Below are 21,446 nucleotides of genomic sequence, written 5' to 3'. Positions count from 1 at the left end.
TCAGATGAGATAAATGCAGGACACGCCATGCTTAGAACTCATCTCAATGGGCAGTTTCAGGATTCTCAAAACCAGTTTCTGCTATGACGATCGTATGCCCTTACCTTATAATTCTGAACGCAGGACCAGACAAGCTGTTAATGCCCTCCCTGGGAGTCACCTCACCCTCACTTGCCAGCCTGCCTAGATTATGGCCTATGGGGCAGCCCGCTGACAATGAGTTCTGCTTCTAAATTAGTCCACTCCATCCACCTGAGGTGAACTGTCGGGGAGGGCGGCCCACAGATGGTATAGAACAGTAGTGCTAGGACAGTTTATTAAAAAACATTTTAGGGGCTTAATAGAGAGTTTGGGCTAAAGGGCTGGGCAGAGATAGAGCTGATGCTTTGGGGATGAAACATTCAATGCACAGTCTCAGGAATTTATAACTGATTGATTGGCTCTTGTGCTAAAACCAGCTATGAAAGTGAGTTAAAACACTTAGGTGCCTATTATGGGTTGAATTGTGTCCCCCTCAAAAAAGATATAAGAGAAAGTCCTGACCCCTGCTTAAGCACCCCCTTCTCTTGTACCTTTGAATGTGGTCTTATTTGCAGGTGGGGTCTTTACAGAGGTAGTCAAGTTAAAATGGAGTCACTAGGGTGGGCCCTGATCCAATATGGCTGTGGTTCTTAATAAAAAAAGGATATCTGGATACAGGGACACAGACAGGAACAAGGCCACCTGAGGATGAAGGCACAGATCGAAACAACACATCTAGCAGCCAAGAAACACCGAAGAGTGCCAGCAAATGACCGGAAGTTAGAAGGGCATGGAATGAGCTCTCCCTCACCATCCCCAGCGGGACCCGCTCTGACGGCACCCTGATCTTGGCCTTCTGCCCTCCAGGGAGGTGAGACAACGCCCTTCTGTTACTTAAGCCACCCAGGTTGTGGTACTTTGCTATGGCAGCCCTAGGAAACTAATACAGTACTCTGATCATTTAATAAAAAAATCAGACACGATGAAGAGAACCAACGGCCTCCAACTGGTTTTCTGTGAGTAGTTGTTTCACACGAGAGAGGGCCACGTGTGTTCTCTGGGAAGCCTGGCAGAGCCCCGGCTGCTGATGTCTGGGAAGAGCTGAGATGTTGGCACTTACAGATGCCTCCTGCCAAAGTGCAGGTGGTCGAGGCTAAGCCTCGGGTGTCTAGCCTCACAGGAGCACCCCGGACCTTCACTGACCCTGGGGAGCACTAAGGTTAGTGACTCAGAAGCGTCTCCTGGCCTTCTATGCTCTGTCTTCCTTCAGGGGCAGGAACTCCTGTGGGACTTCAGCCGAGTTCTCCTTTGTCTCTCACTTAGCAGTAGACGTGTCTTCTGTCTGGGGAGCCAGGAGAGCGCATTTGTGGACATGAGCATCGAGTCTGTCTGGTCACTTGCACACTCCACACCCAAGTGAACAGCTTGGCGGTTAACGGAGTCTCAGTGACATGGCTAAACGGGTCATTCTGTTCATCTGTTTATTTGGGTGCTTTTTCTTAGGCACACAAAGGGCAGATCGAGATCTCCACGGACCCTGGGCTGAGCGGCTCGTGGAAGCTGAGCCTCACGTCCCCTCAAGTATATCAAAAAGCATTTCTAGTTTCAAGTGAAATATAATCTTTTTCTGTAAAAACCACTTGAAAGGCTTTTCATTCTTTTGCTTTGGGAAATATTTGGTGAGGGAGATATTTAGTTTACAGGTGGTTCTGATTTCTCAGCAACCATCCTGCGTCGTCTCGAGTTTCGGCAAAGTGAAAAAAGCTGACCTACACATTGTTTCCAAGCACAGCATATTTTTTTAGAATCCCTGAGAGCTGTCATGTTATTATGCTTTCAAGCGTTTGAGATGCGGTGTGGCCAAGTTCAGAGTAAAAGCTCTGCTGGCTGCACTCTGATCCTGGCTCTCTGCTTGGGGCTGTGTGACTTTGGAAGAGTTTCTAAACATCTCTGTGCCCAAGTTTCTTCATCTGTAAAATGGGGCTTAATAAGGCCATGGTAAAATATTGTGTTACTACTATAAAGGTGTTTACTGCAGATACTAAATGCCCAATATGTATGTTCTATTAATATGTGATCAGACATTGAATTCTGACTTGGCAGTATCCTTCTATTTTAGTGGGTGCAATGCATTACCCTTTTTTCAGGTCCCTAACACTGGTGGGGGCCTTGAGAAAAACTTGCAAGCCCTAAGCCCTGTGCTTACAGTGGTCTGTGCATAAAATGGTCCTAAGTTTGGCTATTGATCTATGGTCCCCAAGGCAGGGGGCCACAAGTCAATTCTGTCAGGATATTTGGGTACTATTGACTGGCCAGGCTTGCAAAATCACAGTAGCATGGAGAATAGACCCTTGTTTTCTCGCCTGATAATAAAATTGCCATTAAGTGAACAGTTACTATTTGCCTGGCACTCTCTGAGGGGCTACATGGACTATCTTCAAGCCTAACAATAACCCTGTCTTTCTAGATGAGAAAAGGCTGAGAGAGGTTTAACACTAGTTCAAGGCCGTACACCTAGGGCTTGTCATGGCTGGAAAATCTAGAAAAATTGCTGTCCCACTCAATCTGTTAGTCTAACTGCTAGGAGAAATAGGGGAATTAATGAACTACTATCCACCTCAGGGAGTTATTTTACAAGTTAAATGAGGCAAACTATCTAGTGTAGAGGGCAATCAACAAACGATGGATGACATTATTGTTATTTCTGTCTATTCATTTTGCTAACAAATAATTATATGTATAGAACTTACCGTGTGCCAGGCGTTGTTCTAGTGAGAACTTTAGAAATATTAATTCATTTAATACTCGTAACTTTCTTTAAGTCTAAGTACTGCTGCTGTCCACATTTTATGGATGGAGAACATAAGCCATAGAAAAGTAGAAGTCACCACAAAGAGATTAAATTCACCCATCTAGTAAGTGGCAGAGCCAGGATTTGAACCTAGGAGCTTGTGTCCCAGAGATCATGCCTTTCACCACTAGACTGACTGCCTCTCACAAGGCTTGTCCCTAAAGTGATAGTAAAAATGAGAGCCACAGGAACTTTGATACTATGTCTTTGTTTACAACATACAGAGTCCCCCATTCTTTGTCTTTCAAGCCCAGAAAGCAGGCAGAGCAAAACCAGAAGATTCCTGATGAAACTTGAGATTGGGGGTAGGAGGCTGAGTTTAGAGGGGGAGGGGCTGGTCACAGGGGGCAGAGAACCTCCCTGGGAACCTCTAGCTCTCACTGGTGCCCCCTCTGACTGCTGGCCCAGCCGAGCCCCACTTCTCTCATTGCTCGGGCTGGCAGATCTGCTTTGACAGAGAAGAGCAGCTCATGGACTTGCCTCTCCTCCTCCTTCCCGCCTTGGTCAGCCCAGGGAGGACCACTCTCTAGGAGTCTGGGAGTCTTGGAGTTCTTGTGTCTTTTGGCCTTATTATGTTCTAACTTCAGACTCATGCAGGGTGACCCCCAAGCAGCCCAGAGCAGACCAAATGATCAGGTACTGCTGGAGCACTACCCTACATGAATTCATGTCAATCCCAAGACAAAATCTAGACTATAAAAACTATGCATATATAACAAGAACCGCTATATCGCTATACCATCTCTCTTAAAAAGGTATCTGAGCATAGTTAACATGCCAAAGACAGTTCACTGTTGTCCAGCAAATAGAATATTTGAGAAGTTGAGGGCTAATGTGTACAGACATTAGCAAGACAGCAGCAGAAAGAGAGGAAGACCCACTGGATGAGTCTTTTTATCTACAGGCACCTGTGCTGAATGAGGGCAGCAGCTCAGCCTGTCTGCTCAGTTCTGTCAAGTGGATGCTAGAAACTAGATTTCCTGTCTGCTATCAGCACACTATGCAATGGCCTGTATTTGGAACAAGAGACACAAGCACTTGTCACATCATGCCAACATTTTAGTCCTTTGTCTCCAGTTCAGTCACATCATTTTGCTCACCATAAATGTGAACACAATAAAAAGAACTCCTCAGCCAAATATGTAATTACAGTTCTTTAAAAAAGCATGAAGACTCTGGCAATTAGTAAATTCTACGTGCCCAAAATTATTAACTGCTTCAGATGCAGCCAAAGCATTTCTGGTAAACAGATTTAATGGACAGGTCACAATACCCCATTTGGCCTTATTTCAACAACACTGAAACTTACAACAATCTGTGCAGGTTGGGGTAGACTGATGGGCCAGCCCGAGGCTGTCACTCTACTTCTCTGGGAATAGCAGGGGATGTTCTGGACCGCTGCTGATATGTGCACACGCATCAGCGCACCTGTCAGTAGCGCACCCATATTAGTTTATAGGCACGTTTTCTTTGCATGTATACCTTTGTCTTTTGTTTTGGTCCTATCTCTCTATTTGATAAGAAGTTTTTACAATACAGGGACCATACATGCCACTTAAAAAAAAATTCACCTAGATGCCCAAGAGTGCATTCTGTACAGGATTAGAAGTAAATAAACCTAAACTGTGCTATAAACTAATGAGACAGATTTTTGGAACTGGGTTTTATTGCAGTGGCTATATTCAGATGAGTGTTTTCTGCTTTCAATTATATTCAGAGATGGTACTTTGGCTTATATAAATTTTCAAAACCCCCTTCAGATAATACTTTCAAAGTATCTTTATAAGCAATGAAAAGCAATCTCATTTACTTATAATCAAATATCACTTTTTAAACAAAAAGGCTTTATCCAAATTGGTCACATTACTTCCTTATCCATCAGACTTAGTTTGTAATTGATTTTCTGTGGCATCTTCCTGATCAAAGGTCCCTTTCTCTGAAGGTGAGTTCTAAGAAGACGTCCTCAGATATCCTGGTCAATAGCAGCATTATTACGGAAAGAAAGTGGCTTCCCAAGGAAGCTTACAGGAAGTCAGCACCCATCTATAAATTTTGCCCCACTGGTTTTAAAAAGGCACTTGTTTTCCAGTCATTCCTGAGGTCATTGACTGAAACGTGCAGACGGAAGTGGAGTGGAGCCCTGGAGACTCCTGGACCTTTGGAGATAAAGGGGTCCACCTTCTCTCCAGACTCTGGGAGCACAAGCCTTGATCATACCAGGTTCCATAGTGACCCCCAAAATTGAAGCCTGGGAGTTTTCATGACCTAACCCACTAATTTCTAGTTAAACTCAGAAAATTAGATCAGATTAATTCTGGGAAAATGCAAAACTTATTTGAATTTATGTGTCTAATGATAGTAGACATCTTGAACCTTGCTCAGGTCTGGCCTTGACATGTGCTTAAAAGATGGATGGTTTGAGAGGCATCTCCAAGTGTCAAGTGTCCTGCCCACCATTCCACTGTTTGAGCAACACTCCTGGCTTTACTTGACTATCTAGCGCCAGTGAAACGTAAGTACTGGTGAATGTTGTACAAACTGGTTCTTGCAACGGGTGGGGAGCCCTGGTTGGCTCCCAATGGCTCAACAAAGGCCAGCAGAAATCCTGACGATTTAGCAGTTAGCTGTTGTGAGCCGGTGCAAGCAGGACCCAGCTCATCCCTGGCAGGTAGCCCTGGACAAGCGAGAGGAAGACCCTGGAAGAGTGGAAGAGCAAGGGAGAACACTGGGCAGTGGAAAACGCAGAAACGGGCCAGAGGTGATGGACACTGGCCACGTGCCGCCTTCTCTAGGGTCACTTTGGCTTGGTTAATGATGAGGAAGGGGAGGAGCTGATGAAGCATAAATAATGCCAGTTCCCCTTTGAAGCCCTGAGCTCACCTCACTCCAGTTGCCCACTGTCCAGTCCGATGGACACAAGATGTCTCTGTTGCAGGAAACGAGGGTCTTGGGCTTCAGCAGATGCTGGCAGTCCGTGGCCGGCAGGGCCTGCTCGTCGGAGCCCACGGTCTGGATGCACAGCACCGCACGCTTCTTTTCTCCATGGGGACCGCAGGTCGCCGAGCACGCCTCCCACTCCCCGGTCCACCACCTGCGGACAGACACGGCCAGTGAGAGGAGATCAGCAAACCCCCAACGTACATATACACAGATATGTGTGTGTATGTACATACCTATATGCACATGTATATGTGTGTATATATATATGAATACACATAAACATACTCACGTATTCATATTTTCAGTTCAACCACTGAAAGAGAAATCAAGCACAGGAGAGATTACTGAGCCAGGATGTAAACCAAAGTTCTGACAGAAGTCAGTAAGGAGGAGATGCAAATGACCTCTTTCTTGAGTCAGATACACTCTAATTGCAAAGAGTTTCTTTGTTGACAGGCTAGCCCATCCTAGAAGCCACTGGCCGTGTAAGGCTTCTTTCTTATATTAATATCATCAAAATGTTTCATTATTTTTGGATGATCAGAATCTTAATAATCTCTCTCTTAACTATTCATTTGGAAAAGAACACAGGATGTCCAAATTCAATGTAGAAACAAATTAGTACTGGAGGGTAATAACTCAGGAATAAATAATAATAAATCTTGCATATGAAATCATTTGGGGAGGGGGAAATGACTCAGGATGGTAAGTACGCACTTTTCAGATGTTGTGAGAGTTTAGTGACAGAGAAAGATGTTGCAACTTGAAGTTCATAAAAATATATACCAAACAGTAGCTAACAAGAATAAAAGATGTGGCAACATAGAAAGGATTAAAGAAGAGTGGGTTCTCAATACATTTTCAACTCCTTTGGGTAAATCCACTCTTTGGCATTTACCCAAAGGAGTTGAGAATGTACGCCCACACAAAACCTGTATATGGATGTTTATAGCAACTTTATTCATAACTGTCAAAACTTGGAAACAACCAAGATGTCCCCAGAGGTTGGAGGATGGGGACTGAAAGTTGCAACCCTCTGAGCACATGGTCGATTCCTCTGGCAATCAACACCCCCACCCCCCGTCCTGAGCCCGCTGTGACCAGTAGCCTCCCGAGCATACAACTGACACTTATCACTTACACTTCAGAGAAACCAAAGGTCTTAGGAGCTCTGCCTGGAACTGGGGGTGGACACTAAATGTATGTCTTTTATGTATCATGATATCAGTGTAATAAATGGTCACTACTATATGGTTATTTTTGGCATTGTTTCTCTCATGGGAAATAAGGAGTGCTTAGCAAGCATTTGCTGATAACAGGAAGGCCAAGGCAGCCACTTAAAGCAATAAGAATGAGAACCTGAATCCCAGGGATAAAACTAGACTCAGGGAACAAACAGCTGTGGTTTTAAGAAGGTAGCCAACCCAGCAGAGAGCAAGGCTTTGAGAGCGAGGCCAGAACCCCAGGCACGTGCGCAGTGGCTGCTGTCCAATGAGTGCAGAAGGAATTCATCGGCAGAGGGTCATTAACTTTGAGGGAAGCACACGCGGTCTGCAGAGCAGCAGGCTCTCCATCAGCTCTAAGAAAGGTTCCTCTTTCCTGGCTGACTGCCCTGAGAAGGACCCACAGAAACTACGATGACACACACAGCCCAGTGCTGCCCTGCGTCCCCAGGAGCTCCTTGTTCTTTTGGGAGACAGAGCCACAGCGAGGGGGGTGGCGCACACCTCTGTCCTGCCTCAACAGAGGCGGGTCCAGCTCTGCCTCAGCCCATCTCTCACCCACAAGATACCATAGTGTTGGACAGGGAGTAGCCCTCGGACTCTGAGATGAGACGACCTGGCCCTGGGTCCTGCCTGTCTGGACCTTTAAGAGACTGGCGTGGCTTCCTTTCACTGACTTGTCTAGACTTCTTTTATTAAACCTAGTTCTTTGGCATCTCTCATATTCATCTAGTTCTTTAGAAGTTAGCCTGTCATTAGATTTGTTGTGTCAACTTGTCACCTGCTAAACTAAATTCCTCTAATGTGTCTTCTTAGGATCCAAGGAATGCCCGATGGAATCAACAACCTAAATACAAGCCCTGTTTAAGGTCACTGGAGAAGCAGGGCGGTCCCCAGAATCCATCCATTGTTCCTTCCTTCCTCCCTCCCTCCCTCCCTCCCTCCTTCCATCCCTCTCTCCCTCCCTTCCTTTCTTCTTTCCTTCCCTCACCTCTTCCTTTTTCTTTCTCTCTTTTTTCTTTTTAACATAAAACCTCTCATAATAACATCCAAACTACCTTCTAGGATCCATATTTAACCAATATGATTAGCAGCAAACAAATACCTCTATTACAATGGGTTCAACTAGGGTGACTTTGCCTCCCAGGAGACATCTGGAGACATTTTTGGTTGTCACAACTTAGATGGGGGGTGGAGGAGGAGGCAGGATGCTATTCAGATCTAAATAACTACAGACCAGGAGTACTGTTAAACATCCTTCAATGCACAAGACGCCCCCACCCCCTCATAACAAAGAATTATCTGGCCCCAAATGTGCTTGCATTAAGAAAGCCTAGCTCGTAAACCTACTCTGGAACCTGCTGAAAAGCAGCCTTAAGCACAAATGGGCACTGGGATCTGAAGTGTCAGCATGCTGTCTGGAGGTTACTAACACTGGCAACATGCTCTGAGAAAAGGCAAGCCCAACAACTGAAGGACTTCTGGGTGACCTACATAACATTCTCTTCCACAATGCTTTGAAACTTAGTCTTACCAAATAATGAAACACAGCAGCTGTATAAGAAACACTGCTCCCTGAGAAGCACGTCTTCACTCACAGCTGGCCACAAGCTCCGAGCACGGCCACAGAGACCTGTAATAGCTTTCCCATGTTTATTCTGCTTTGTCACTGAGCTTTGGTTACAAGGCAGACACACACAGCTCCAGCTGCTGCAAGGTTACCTGGGTGGACAGTCCTTTTCATGGCACTTCTTCTGTCTGCCATTGGGCTGTGTCTCTGGGTCACAGAATGTAGCTTTCACCATCCCATGGCCCTTCTTCATGCAATGGGCAGTCTGGCGGCGGATACCTGGGGGCAGGCAGAAAAGTTCACACATATAAAATCCTGAGCCCACATGCTCAGTGTCAGGCCCCTGGTCATGTCAAGCTTTGAGAGGGCTCATGCGTATACAGAACCACAGAACTGGAAAGGATGAGCACACCAATGAGGCGGTCACCTCCTGACTTTACTGGCAAGGACATGGAGGGGCTCCCCACTGCCACACAGCCGACAGGACCTGAGTGACAGCCAGCCCTCTCACACCCATCGCCTCACCAACCCTCACACGGGCTTGGCCCAGACCGATCCCAGGCTGACCTGCACGCTCCGAAGCCTCAGGTGGCACCTCACCCTTTAAAAACGTCAGAGGGGATCGCAGACAGTAAGCAAATCCTTCAAATGAATCAATGGTATTTCATTGGTAAATAAAACAGTGTTTATTTATTTTTTTGCAGAGACAGAGAAAGTCAGAGAGAGGAACAGATAGGGACAGACAGGAAGGGAGAGAGATGAGAAGCGTCAATTCTTCACTACGGCACCTTAGTTGTTCATTGATTGCTTTCTCATATGTACCTTGCCCAGGGGGACTACAGCAGAGCAAGTGAACCCTTGCTCAAGCCAGAGACTTTGGGCTCAAGCCAGAGAGACCTTGGGTTTCAAGCCAGTGACCTTTGGACTCAAGCCAGTGACCATGGGGCCATGTCTATGATCCCTTGCTCAAGCCAGAGACCCTGTGTTCAAGCTGGTGAGCCTGCACTCAAGCCAGATGAACCCTCACTCAAGCCGGCAACCTTGGGGTTTGGAACCTGGGTCCTCTGTGTCCCAGTCTGACACTCTATCCACTGCACCACCACTTGGCTAGGCTAAAACAGTATTTTATTCTTTTTAAATCCCAATGAACTGATAACACACATTGGCTGTCATGGTCAAGGATAACTTGTAAGAAATTACATAAGAAATGCTCACATTGGAGCATTGTTAATGCTTGAAAAATGCTTAATGGGATTAGGTGGGACATGGTTCTGGTCTATGAAGGATCCATTTTTAAAGTTTATCACAGTTAAAAAATACTCTTTCCTGCATACAACTCACTTCTGAAGCCACTGTGTATGGACCAGACAACACACACACACACACACACACACACACACACACACACACACACACTTTACATCAGAGGCCTGAGATCTCACAATACTCATGGATTAACAAGAAAAGCAGGCAGTTGGCATTTTGCAGGACACACTGAGCAAAACAAACCTTCATAAAAAGGACCTGAATAATCCTGAAGCAAGTGCACTTACTAGAGAACAAAGCTAAGGGTCTGCACATGGGGGAGGGAATAATCTTTGCTGACTGCATCAGTAAAAAGGGGTGGGACTCAGAAGAGCCACAGAATGACAGACCATTAGATTAGCCACGTTGGAAAGACTTCCAGTTCACCTAACAAGTAAAATCCCAAATAGAATGAAAAAATCAACAATTCTTGGATATAAGAGATGACAGGGCACAAGGACAACTGCCATGACTGGAGACACAGACAGTGGCAAGTTCCAGGAGCAGAGATTCATGAGCGGAAACCACCACAGGAACGTGTTGGGGACCGAAAGCCAACAGGGTCTTTGCAGTTTAGGTTTTGGGGGGACAGAGGTGTGGGGAACTGGCAGTCAGCTGACAATCTGCCCAACCCCCTACCTCACTTGTTCTGTGAAGTTGCTAAAAGGCTATTCCCCCCCCCCCACTTTCATGTTAGCTGTGGTCCTGGATCGTTTATACTAGTCCTATCCCCCATCTCCCTCTGAAAGACTTGAGGTAATTTCTTTTTATCCTTTGTTTTGTGAAGTTAAGATGTTATGTATCGTGGGGGTTTTCTGCACTTGGTAGAATTCTTGGGTTGCCTTGGAAATGTGATCAGAGAAATCATTGATTTGCTAATGACTCTCTCTGCCCTATAAATAAAGGAGGGTTAGGGGTAGAGAGTGTGCTCTGTTCTTGCCATCAGCAATGCAGAGGCTTCCCGATCTCATCCTATTTCTCTTTAAGTCTATTTTCTTAATTCCGCGCCTTTCCCACTCAGGCCCTGGAATTACTAGCTGAGCTGGTTCACAGCAGGGACCAGAATTGCACCAAATTATAAATGTAAGATACCAAACCACAGATCCAGGAAACCCAGAAAACACCCATCTGGATAAATGCCAAAACTAAAAACAAACAAACAATTAAAAAAATAAAACAAAACAAAAAAACCTTACACCTAAGCACATCATTATCAAATTACAGAAAATCAAAGCTACAGAAAAAAATTCTGAAAGAAGCCAGAGGGAAAAAGCATCTTCCTAACAGAGAAACAAAAAACTGCTTTTGACTTCTCAAAAATCATTCAAAGAAGAGGAGTGTGGGCTGAAATATTTAAAGTGTTGAAAGAAAATTAAAAAAAAAACAAAAACCCACCAACCTAGAATCTTGAATCCTACAAACTTATCATTCAAAAGTGAACAATAAATACTTTCTTTTTTTTTTTTTCTTTTTTTTTTTTTCCTGAAGCTGGAAACAGGGAGAGACAGTCAGACTCCCGCATGCGCCCGACCGGGATCCATCCAGCACGCCCACCAGGGGCGATGCTCTGCCCCTCCTGGGCGTCGCTCTGCCGCGACCAGAGCCACTCTAGCGCCTGGGGCAGAGGCCAAGGAGCCATCCCCAGCGCCCGGGCCATCTTTGCTCCAATGGAGCCTTGGCTGCGGGAGGGGAAGAGAGAGACAGAGAGGAAGGAGGGAGGGGGATGGAGAAGCAAATGGGTGCTTCTCCTGTGTGCCCTGGCTGGGAATCGAACCCGGGTCCCCGCACGCCAGGCCGACGCTCTACCACTGAGCCAACCGGCCAGGGCGATAAATACTTTCTTAGACAAACAAAATATTGAAAGAATTCATTGCAAGTAGACTTACCATGCAAGAAATATTAGGAGAGTTATTTGAAGAGAAAGAAAATAATATAGGTCAGAAACTTGAAAATGAAAAACATCAAAGAAGCAATAAATGAAGGTTAAATAAAAACTTTTATTTTTCCTACTCTAAATTGATCTAACAGTTTGTTAAAAATAATGTCAACAATGTGTTTGATTATGCATGTTTATGTGTGTATCATATATATATATATATATATATATATATATATATATATATATGCTTATTCACTCATACATATGTGACATGAATGACAGGAATGATACAGGGATGGGAGGTAGGAATTAGGATAATTTTGTTATTATAAGGCACTCATACTACCCATAAAGTAGCATAGTGTTATTTGAAAGTGGATTTGGATTTATAAATATACATTGGCAACTCTAGGGCAATCACTAAAATAAAAAAGTAAATTAGCCACTCCAGCTAAGGGGTCTCATTAGTTCATTCATGAAGTACAACTGAAAGGTTATCAGATCTCCACTGTGTATTACTTGAAGTTTATTTTACATATTTATACAGATGGTAAACTCCTCATTCCGTGGCTTATGCTTAAACCCATCCTGGTAAGTCCTCCTATTATCTTCATGAAGTCTTACATTTAAAAGAAATCCTCCAAGTATTGTTAGAGATTAATCTTTGGTCGTGGTTTATCCTTCTTAAAAATTACAGTGGACGAAGTCAGACAGATTAGCACCAAGATAAGTGGACTTTACGAAAGTAAAAAAACGTAACTGACTCTGGCTTTCCAAAGTGAATTCTGTCTTCTAAACATCGGTACATGGTCACACATCAGGGTTGAAGTGGAATGTGTGCCCCTAGTTATGATTCTCCTGTTCTATCGATGGTATATGGACAAATTTCAAATGACATGGTTACTTTGAGCTTTAGTAGGAATAATGTCGGATAAACCCTATAAGAGCTAGTTTCAGTAAACTTATGTCTCTGTTCTACATGGATTTATTCCCAATGAACATGGTCTACTTTCCTAGGCAGCTTAGAACAGTTAGGAGTTTTGCATGATCTTTGCAATTTTTAAAATTTGCCTTTTCTTACTAAAACACGATGTCCCTTAGCAAAGGGACAAAGATAAACTCCAGATAGAGTTCAGCCAAGTGAGGGGATGGGAAACTTGAAGCTCAGTGCAGTGCAGGGAGACGTGTTCTCCTGGTTGTGCAGCCACAGTTCTTCTTATAGACTCGAAAATGCAGAACAGAGGAGGCCACAGAGCACATTGGAAAAGGTCACATTCAGAAGGGGTTTTCTAACAATACTGCCATTACCATGAGTTTTATAGGAAACAGGAACTTTTGGATAGAATGTGTTACAACTGATGGAGTTCTGCAGTACAAGAGACAATGGGCTAAAATGTGGCTTTTACATTTTTACAAAAGCCACCTTGAATTTTTGCCAAAGTATTTTCTTGTTTAATGAAGAGTTCTAAAGCTTTCTGTTGAGACCAGTCATCTCTGTGACTGTTTCTTCACAAACAATCCCTTGGTTGAACTTTCATGGTTGATATTTTGATGGACAACTCAAAAGAATTTTTTCAACAAGCTACTCTCTTGGATGGTAGCACTTGTGACTGTATCCCCTTCTAACTTTTCCTGGAAGACAGCTAGACCTCTGGAGTGAGTGCAAAGTCACGCCCCAGCGACAGGGTGGGAGGGAAGGCAAATGTGGCCGCGAGGACAGATGCGTGGAGACGAGCTGGGGACAAGGCTGTCGCTTGTCTACACTGAGGGTCCTCCTGGCTTTTGAAAAGTGGGCTTTGGAAACTAAGCTGGCTTTATGACATTTAGCTAAACTTGTTAAGTTGCCAGTTTTTAACATGGGATTTATTGATCTAAAACAAAGATCATAAACGTTTTAAAAGAGTCAAACTAAGGGAGTAGCATCTTACTGAATTTATGGTTAAAGAGCCCTTTGCTTCAAAGGCACAACAGTAATATGTAAAATATAAACATATAAGAAATATTAAATAATAAAATATAAAGATATAAAAAGAGAAAACCCCAAAGAAAGAATACTCAAATGTAAGTAAATATCCCCACAGAAGGGTGAGCAGGACCTAAGCGAAGGGTCTGCCAGGCTCCTGGACAGAAGCAATTAGTGGTGGCCACGTGCTCAGCCCTAGTGAATACTGAGGCTCCCAAGTGCCCACACGAGAAGGCAACGAGACTGCCCTTCTCACAAAGTCCTAGAGTCTGAACTGGGGATGAACTTCAGGTGTGGGAAGGTGGCGTCATCCAGGCGCTCAGCCAAGTTGTCTGCTGACTCCCTGACATTTCTAACATAGCTTCAATGTCACTAAGAGATAGCAATGTAAACAACCTTAACAAGCCCTGTCTTGGCCTTAGCCGGTTGGCTCAATGGTACAGCGTTGGCCTGGCGTGCAGGAGTCCCAGGCTCGATTCCCGGCCAGGGTACACAGGAGAAGCGCTCATCTGCTTCTCCACCCTTCCCCCTCTCCTTCCTCTCTGTCTCTCTCTTCCCCTTCCCCAGCCAAGGCTCCATTGGAGCAAAGTTGGCCCTGGGCGCTGAGGATGGCTCTGTGGCTTCTGCCTCAGGCGCTAGAATGGCTCTGGTTGCAACAGAGCAACGCCCCAGAGGGGCAGAGCATCGCCCCCTGGTGGGCGTGCCGAGTGGATCCCAGTCAGGCGCATGTGGGAGTCTGTCTGACTGCCTTCCCATTTCCAACTTCAGAAAAATACAAAAATAATAATAATAATAATAATAATAATAAAACAAGCTCTGTCCTGAGATGAGGTCCCACAGTGGGGTCAGGAAAAATACTGCAAAAACACTAGAAAGAGCGAGTGTATATGGAAGGAAGGTAGAAAGGGGTAGGAAAGAGTAAAAACAAAAAGAAACTAAAAGAAAATTATACTCAAATCAAGCCTGTAATTTTTAATTCCAAAGTATGTCACAAATCTAATGCTAAGAAAACAACAAAATAATTGCAATAGGAATTCATTCTGGATAAAATATATATGATAGGCCAGTGCAATGAATTTTGTGTCCCCTCAAAATTTAAATACTGAAGCCCTGACCCCAATGTGAGAGTGTTTGGAGGTGGGGCCTTTGGGAACTAATGAGGGTTGGATGAGGTCACGAGGGTAGGGCACTCATGATAAAATTAATGCCCTTCTGGAAAGAGAAAGGGACACAAGAAACCTTGTTTTCTCTGCCATGTGAGGACACAGAGAGAAGGTAGCCATCTACAAGCCAAGAAAACAGTTCTCACTAGAAGCTGAATCCACAGCACCTTGACCTTGGACTTCACAGACTCCAGAACTAAATGAGAAATAAACGTTGGTTGTTTAAGCCATTCGGTCTATGCTATTTTGTTACAGCCCTGACCTGATAAGGCAGTTTGACAAACACTTAAAATAGTATGTTACTGCCCTTGGGCATTTTCACCTAGAAATCTCACAGGTCCTTTCATTGAACATATATAATCATAAACTCTTTTTCAGACCTGTTTCTTGTCACATTCTCCATGCCTCGGTGAATGACACCACCACTTAGCCGGTTTCCCAAACCAACACAGTGGTGTTGCCCTTCAACATTCCCTCATGCTCAAACCACTCTCTGCCAACAGATACACTGGGTCAACCACAAAGTCCATCCAGTCTGGTCTACTCCTAAACATCTCCACATTTGTGTAACTCTGCCATCCGTGCCACCTGTATTCTTGTTCAAGCCAGTTAGGACTGCCCTAGACCACCGCAAAGATCTTCTGTCCCTTTCCTGACCTCCAGTAGTCAATTCTGGGGAAAAGGAAAGGGAGGGAAATTAAGGAGTGCCTCTCAAGTGTTTCTGTGCATTTTTTTCCTTTAAAAATAAAAACTGAAACAAACACAACATATGGCCAGATCTGAGGAAGCTGAGTAGTTGCCATACAGGAGTTTGTCATTACATCCCCTGTTCTGCTGGGACGTTTGAAATGTCTTCCAGTGAAAAAGTATAAAACTAAAATAATACAATGCTAAAAATACGATAAAGTAAAATGATTGTTGCTATGCCTTTCTCTATGGCAATCAGTTTGGTGTAGGTTTCTTAACATTATCATAATTTTCATACTTTTTGAAACTAGAAAGTCCATCTGCAAATTGACCCTAACAAGATCATTCTTTACAGGGATGGCTCAAAGATGCTGATCAGAAGATGAGAACAAATAAGGAACGGGTTAAGAGAATCTTACTTTGTCTTGTCAGTGAAATATAATGTGTTCATAAAAACGAGAGCTAGAAAGACTGGCTAACACATGGAAAGGCACCATACTATGGTGGTAAGTGAAAACATGTGTGTGTGGAAACATAAGTACATCCATATGCACACCACTATATATATACATCTAGGAGTAGAAAAAAGAATACTGAAAGGCAATAAAGCAAAGTATCAAAGTGCGTGTGTGAGGATGGGGACTTTATTTTTAATTTTTCAGTAATATATTTAACTTACTTTTATAATACAGAAAGTTTTCTCTTAAAAAAATAAAACACGATGCAGAGTGCAGGGTCTTCCATTTTTATATTTAGCAGTGTGTCCTACATAAACATGAGCATTTCATTCTCTACATTTGAGGGTTACTAAAGGAGACATGTTGTCTTTCTTCTCTGCCAAATCACAGAGCTCACTGTCAGTCAGAGAGGCCGTGTGACTGAAATCGTCTGAGAGTCCCTGTTGAGGTTTAAGAACCAGAATGACAGCTGACTGAGTAGGCAGAGGTTATGCTGAAGGACAGGCTGAATCAAGGCATTGCGCCTGACGCGCATTTAGTAAGGGTGTCTCCCGGCTTAGCTAACTGGGCTGTGTCTTCAGGATCACTAGACAAACTGGCCTTTTATCTTGTATTTCCCACACTCTGAAATGTGCACTTGTAATGCAAAGGGTTTGTTCCAAGTTGAAATAGAAGCAGAGGTGGGGGTGGGGGGTATTCTCCTGTTTTATTGAGAAGTTCCTGCCCGGTCAGGACTGTATGAGTTTCACTCCTTTGTGTCCTTGGACAATGATTTAACGAACGAACTATAGAAATGATCCCTGAAAGTGTAGTCTTAAATGATTTAAGCCCAAAGCTAAAACCTGTACTTCCCTGAAAGACCAGAACAAAGGGGATGAGAAATCGAACAAGTATTTGTAACTATAGTCCCGATGACTGCATTTTCCTCACAGCTGCTCCTCAGGGAAACATTTTTCAGCAACTTATTTTCTGCTTAAATTGCTTCTATTTCATCATTGAGGTAGCCAGCCTGGGCGGCAGGGGCTGCAAGGGACGAGATGGGGGGGGGGGGGCAGGACAGGTGGAAACACTGGAGGCAGGGGCGGAAATAGCAAGACTGACTCTGACACCTCTATGGCTGCTGCCACAGATGCCACTTAGACAGATTTCCAGGGTTTTAGGATTTTCAGAATATCACGTATTTTGAAATGAACATATGATACGATTCCTGTGATTTCTGAAAGTGTATTGAAGGAAGGAAAGGAAAAAGTTGGTAATACAAAAATTGTTTACAAGGTTGATGGTACATGACTCAATGTCTTTCTCTAATCCTCTTTCCAGGACTACCTCCTGGGGCCAGGACTGGGGGGTGGGAGCAAGTCAACAAGTGATGCTGAGACACGTAGGTGATGGCAGCCCGTGGAGGAGCGGACGGTGTTCCTGGCCCCGTCGTTCCCTTTACTGTGTCTCAGTTTCTGGCACGCCAACCTGTAGCTGCCTTAGTTTTATAGACTAGAGACAGGAAGTTCCAGAACAGACTTAGACATGATCCAGAAGGAGAAAGAGAGGCAGACGCTGTCTCACACAGCACTGCTAGGAAAGCCAGACGCTGTCTCACACAGCACTGCTAGGAAAGCCCTCCCAATGAGAGAAAGGCCTGCCCCTGCCCTCGGGGGCTCAGGGAAAGGCCACGCAGCCAGCCCTATAGCGGGAGAGTTCGTGCTCCACAGATGTCCCCATGCCCCTCTGGGTTCCCAGCCTCCTTGTGCAGTTAGATCACACTATCCAGACTGTGTCCCAACAACAAAATGTGAGAAGTGATCTGTGTTGCTTCCAGGCCAATGCCATGAATAAGAGGCAGTCTGCTTCTTCCATTTATCTTTCTCCATGGAAGTTGGGAACCACACATTTTGGATGTCTTAGCTCTGAGCTGAAGCAGCGCCACTTCACCTGTGGCAGACTTAGAATGGATTATTGACCCTGGACGGTTGGCTCAGTGGTAGAGCACTGGCCTGGTTTGTGGATGTACCGGGTTTGATTCCTGGTCAGGGCACACAGGAAAAGTGCCCATCTGCTTCTCTACCCCTCCCACTCTCCCTTCTTTTTTTTCTTTCTCTCTCCTCCTGCAGCCATGGTTTGATTGGAGCGATTTGGCCCGGGGGGCTGAGGATAGCTCCATGGCTTCCACCTCAGGCGCTAAGAAGAGCTCCGCTGCTGGGGAATGGAACAATGCCCCAGATGGGCAGAGCATCACCCTCTAGTGGGCTTGCCAGGTGGATCCCGGTTGGGTGCATGCAGGAGTTTGCCTCTGCCTCCCCTCCTCTCGCTGAATAATAATAATAATAAAAATGGATTATAAAAACCTTCATTGTGTTGAATTCCTGAGATTTGTTTCTTTGTTCCTGTAGCAAAACGTACCCCATCTTAATATTTGACAGTAAGGAATCTCTCCAATGCTTGATTTTGTGCGAGAAAACCATTCTCCCAGTAGATATAAAAGCTTGGTAGATTTGGAGACAGAAAAAGAACACTGTGCTAGAAATTAGTGTTTTTTGGATTTGGCCATGATTTCTAGTATGTTTTCGGGTAGGTCGCATGACTTTAGTGGTTCTCAGGCCCTCAACCAGAGCAGTGGTTGTTTTAAGTCTTTTTGATTTGCTTTTTAAGAAAGACATGTAGCCTTTTCTTTAAACAAAACATTTCATGATGGCCAGTCCCCGAAGCTGATGAAAAAAAAACTGCCTCTCCATTTAGACCACAGCCTGCACATTCACTCCCCACAGGGTCCCCTGGGCCATGTGGAGCCCTGCAGAGCCACAGGCACAGGCCACAGGCTGAGACTGCCTCCATGGCCCATCTGGAGCAGATGTGGGGTCTCAGTGACAGCAGCAGTTTCTCACCTGTCCCACACGTAACGCTGCACTCTGTCCAGCGGCCATACTGCCAGAAGTACATCAGCTTCTCCACGTCATTGTCCAGGCCCCCTTTCCGGACTGTGTACTCATACTTGATGCCAGGGTTAGTCACCTGGAATAGAAGCTAAAAGGCAAGAGAGGGGTCATGTCACACTGTCATGACTTTACACTGGAAACCACTGCCAGGTAGATAAAAATATACTGCTCATAAAAATTAGTGGATATTTCAAAATAAATATGAAGCAATAAAAAAAAGAGGCATTTGGAGGCCCTGGCCGGCTGGCTCAGTGGTAGAGCGTCAGCCTGGCGTGCAGAGGTCCCGGGTTTGATTCCCGGCCAGGGCACACAGGAGAAGCGCCCATCTGCTTCTCCACCCCTCCCCCTCTCCTTCCTCTCTGTTTCTCTCTTCCCCTCCCGCAGCGAGGGTCCATTGGAGCAAAGATGGCCCGGGCACTGGGGATGGCTCCTTGGCCTCTGCCCCAGGCACTAGAGTGGCTCTGGTCACAACAGAGCGACGCCCCAGAGGGGCAGAGCATTGCCCCCTGGTGGGCAGAGTGTCGCCCCCTGGTGGGCGTGCCGGGTCGATCCCGGTTGGGCGCATGCGGGAGTCTGTCTGACTGTCTCTCCCCGTTTCCAGCTTCAGAAAAATAAAAAAATAAAAAAAAAAGAGGCATTTGATTTTTTTTATTAAATAAGAACATCTGAAAAGTTAACAAGTCAAAGGAAATTGATTATGCAAATAAGATGCAAAACCAACTTTTATTTCATTGGTGAAAAGCCACTATACAAAAGGCTGAAAGTACTGGAGTATCTGCACATTCCCTGATCCCCTAACTTTTGTGAGCAGTACAATTTCCATCATCTCACAGTAGATATGGAAGCATGCACTAGAACATATGCCATTAAATGACTATACCTCTACCTCCACCTGTACTTCTACATCCACTAATATCCGTATTTCCCCATTCTGCTATTGCTTGGCTGAATTCCAATGGGAATTTCAGTTCATGGAAACAGGAAGGTCATTCAGAGGGAGTTGCTCTGAGGGAATGGCAAGGAGGGACCTTTGCAACAGTAGGCTGGTAGGTCTCTTTGTGCCCTCGTGTACATGCTAACTCTGTGATTACGGGTAAGTTACTTAACCTCTTTGTGCCTTAGCTTCCCCATTTGCAAACTGAGGATAATAATGGTACTACTAATGAAGTTGTTGTGGGAGTTAAATAAATAAATGTAACATGATTAGATATGACTGGACCAGGACCTGCCATGTAGTCAGCACTCAGTAAACATGAACTTTTATTGTTGTTCTTATTGCCTTATGACACTTTCCTCTAGTTCTCTGGCTGCTTAATTCTTTTAAAGCACGTAGTTCTGGGAGAAAAATGGTCATGGGTTTTAGGCACAGCATACTACTCATGGGACTTTCCCTCACTTCCTTCTCCTGCAGGTAATTTACCTACAATACATTTAAACTGAATTCATCTTAACTTAAAGGTGGTGGGTTGGTTGCACCACGGGATTGGGAGTTCCCATAGGTAAGTCTTTTCCCATGTGGACAGGTGAGACATTAGGTTTCCCAAATTTATGAAACCTAGCTGTCTAGCCTTGACCTCCAGCCTCTGTGAGGCTCTTGTCTCTGGCTCTGAAAGGACTTCCCTCTCACTTCCAATAGGGTTAGAGCTGACTCTCTCTTGGGCCATCTGTCAGCCCCAACCTGCCTTGTCTCCACTGGCATAATTATTCCACTCCTTTTCTAGAGTTCTTTGCCAATACCAAAGACAAATCACTCATGGCTGTGAAGAACACATCCTGCATTCTAACCCCTCTCTTCCCAGAGAGTTTCACAAAGTAAAACCTTCTACCTGAGGACAGCCACATGTGAAGGAACCATGTCAGTTCATCAACACTGTTGGACAGTTATGTGGAAACCCATGCCAGACTAATAGCATCCTTCTTATACCCAATGAATGATCATCCTCAAATAAACAGCCCGTGACTAATAGCATCCTTCTTATACCCAATGAACGATCATCCTCAAATAAACAGCCCATGTCAACCACACTGAAAACTGAACTCAAACCTCCCAGTGACTGGTTTTAGAGTCTCTGGAATTTTATTACAGGGGGGTTCAGCAATTTCTAGGCAATAAAGGATTAACAACACAACTAATATCTTGCTTCCCTCCCTGGTCCTTGCTAAAAGGAGTTTTTGGGGTTTTTTTAATCTTATTTTTATTAATTTTAATGCAGTGACATTAATAAATCAGGGTACATATGTTCCAAGAAAACATCTCCATATTATTTTGACATTTGATTATGCTGCATACCCCTCATCCAAAGTCAAATTGTCTTCCATCACCTTCTATCCGGTTTTCTTTGTGCCCCTCCCCTCCCCCCACTCCCTTTCTCTCCTTCCTCACCCCCTCCCCACCCCCTCATCCCCTAAAAGAAGTTTTAAAGCTTTTTAATTTATGTCTCCTAGCAAATACCTGG

At 44.7% G+C, this 21,446-nt stretch overlaps 1 protein-coding gene across 1 annotated transcript in view; it reads right to left on the bottom strand.

Moving 5' to 3' along the window:
• The window catches only part of ADAMTS12 (ADAM metallopeptidase with thrombospondin type 1 motif 12), a 232,126-nt gene that overhangs the window by 40,844 nt on the left and 169,836 nt on the right, over positions 1 to 21,446 (bottom strand). The window contains exons 16-18 of the mRNA XM_066373705.1: positions 18,940 to 19,078; positions 8,758 to 8,884; positions 5,753 to 5,963 (exon numbers count right to left, since the gene is read on the bottom strand). Of these exons, the coding sequence (XP_066229802.1) occupies positions 5,753 to 5,963; positions 8,758 to 8,884; positions 18,940 to 19,078 (477 nt within the window). The remainder of the gene's footprint in view (positions 1 to 5,752; positions 5,964 to 8,757; positions 8,885 to 18,939; positions 19,079 to 21,446) is intronic.

Source organism: Saccopteryx leptura, chromosome 1 (genome assembly GCF_036850995.1).
Source record: "Saccopteryx leptura isolate mSacLep1 chromosome 1, mSacLep1_pri_phased_curated, whole genome shotgun sequence".
NCBI lineage: Eukaryota > Metazoa > Chordata > Mammalia > Chiroptera > Emballonuridae > Saccopteryx > Saccopteryx leptura.
The sequence above is the reverse complement of the archived record's forward strand: the minus strand, read 5'-3'. Positions and strand labels throughout refer to the sequence as shown.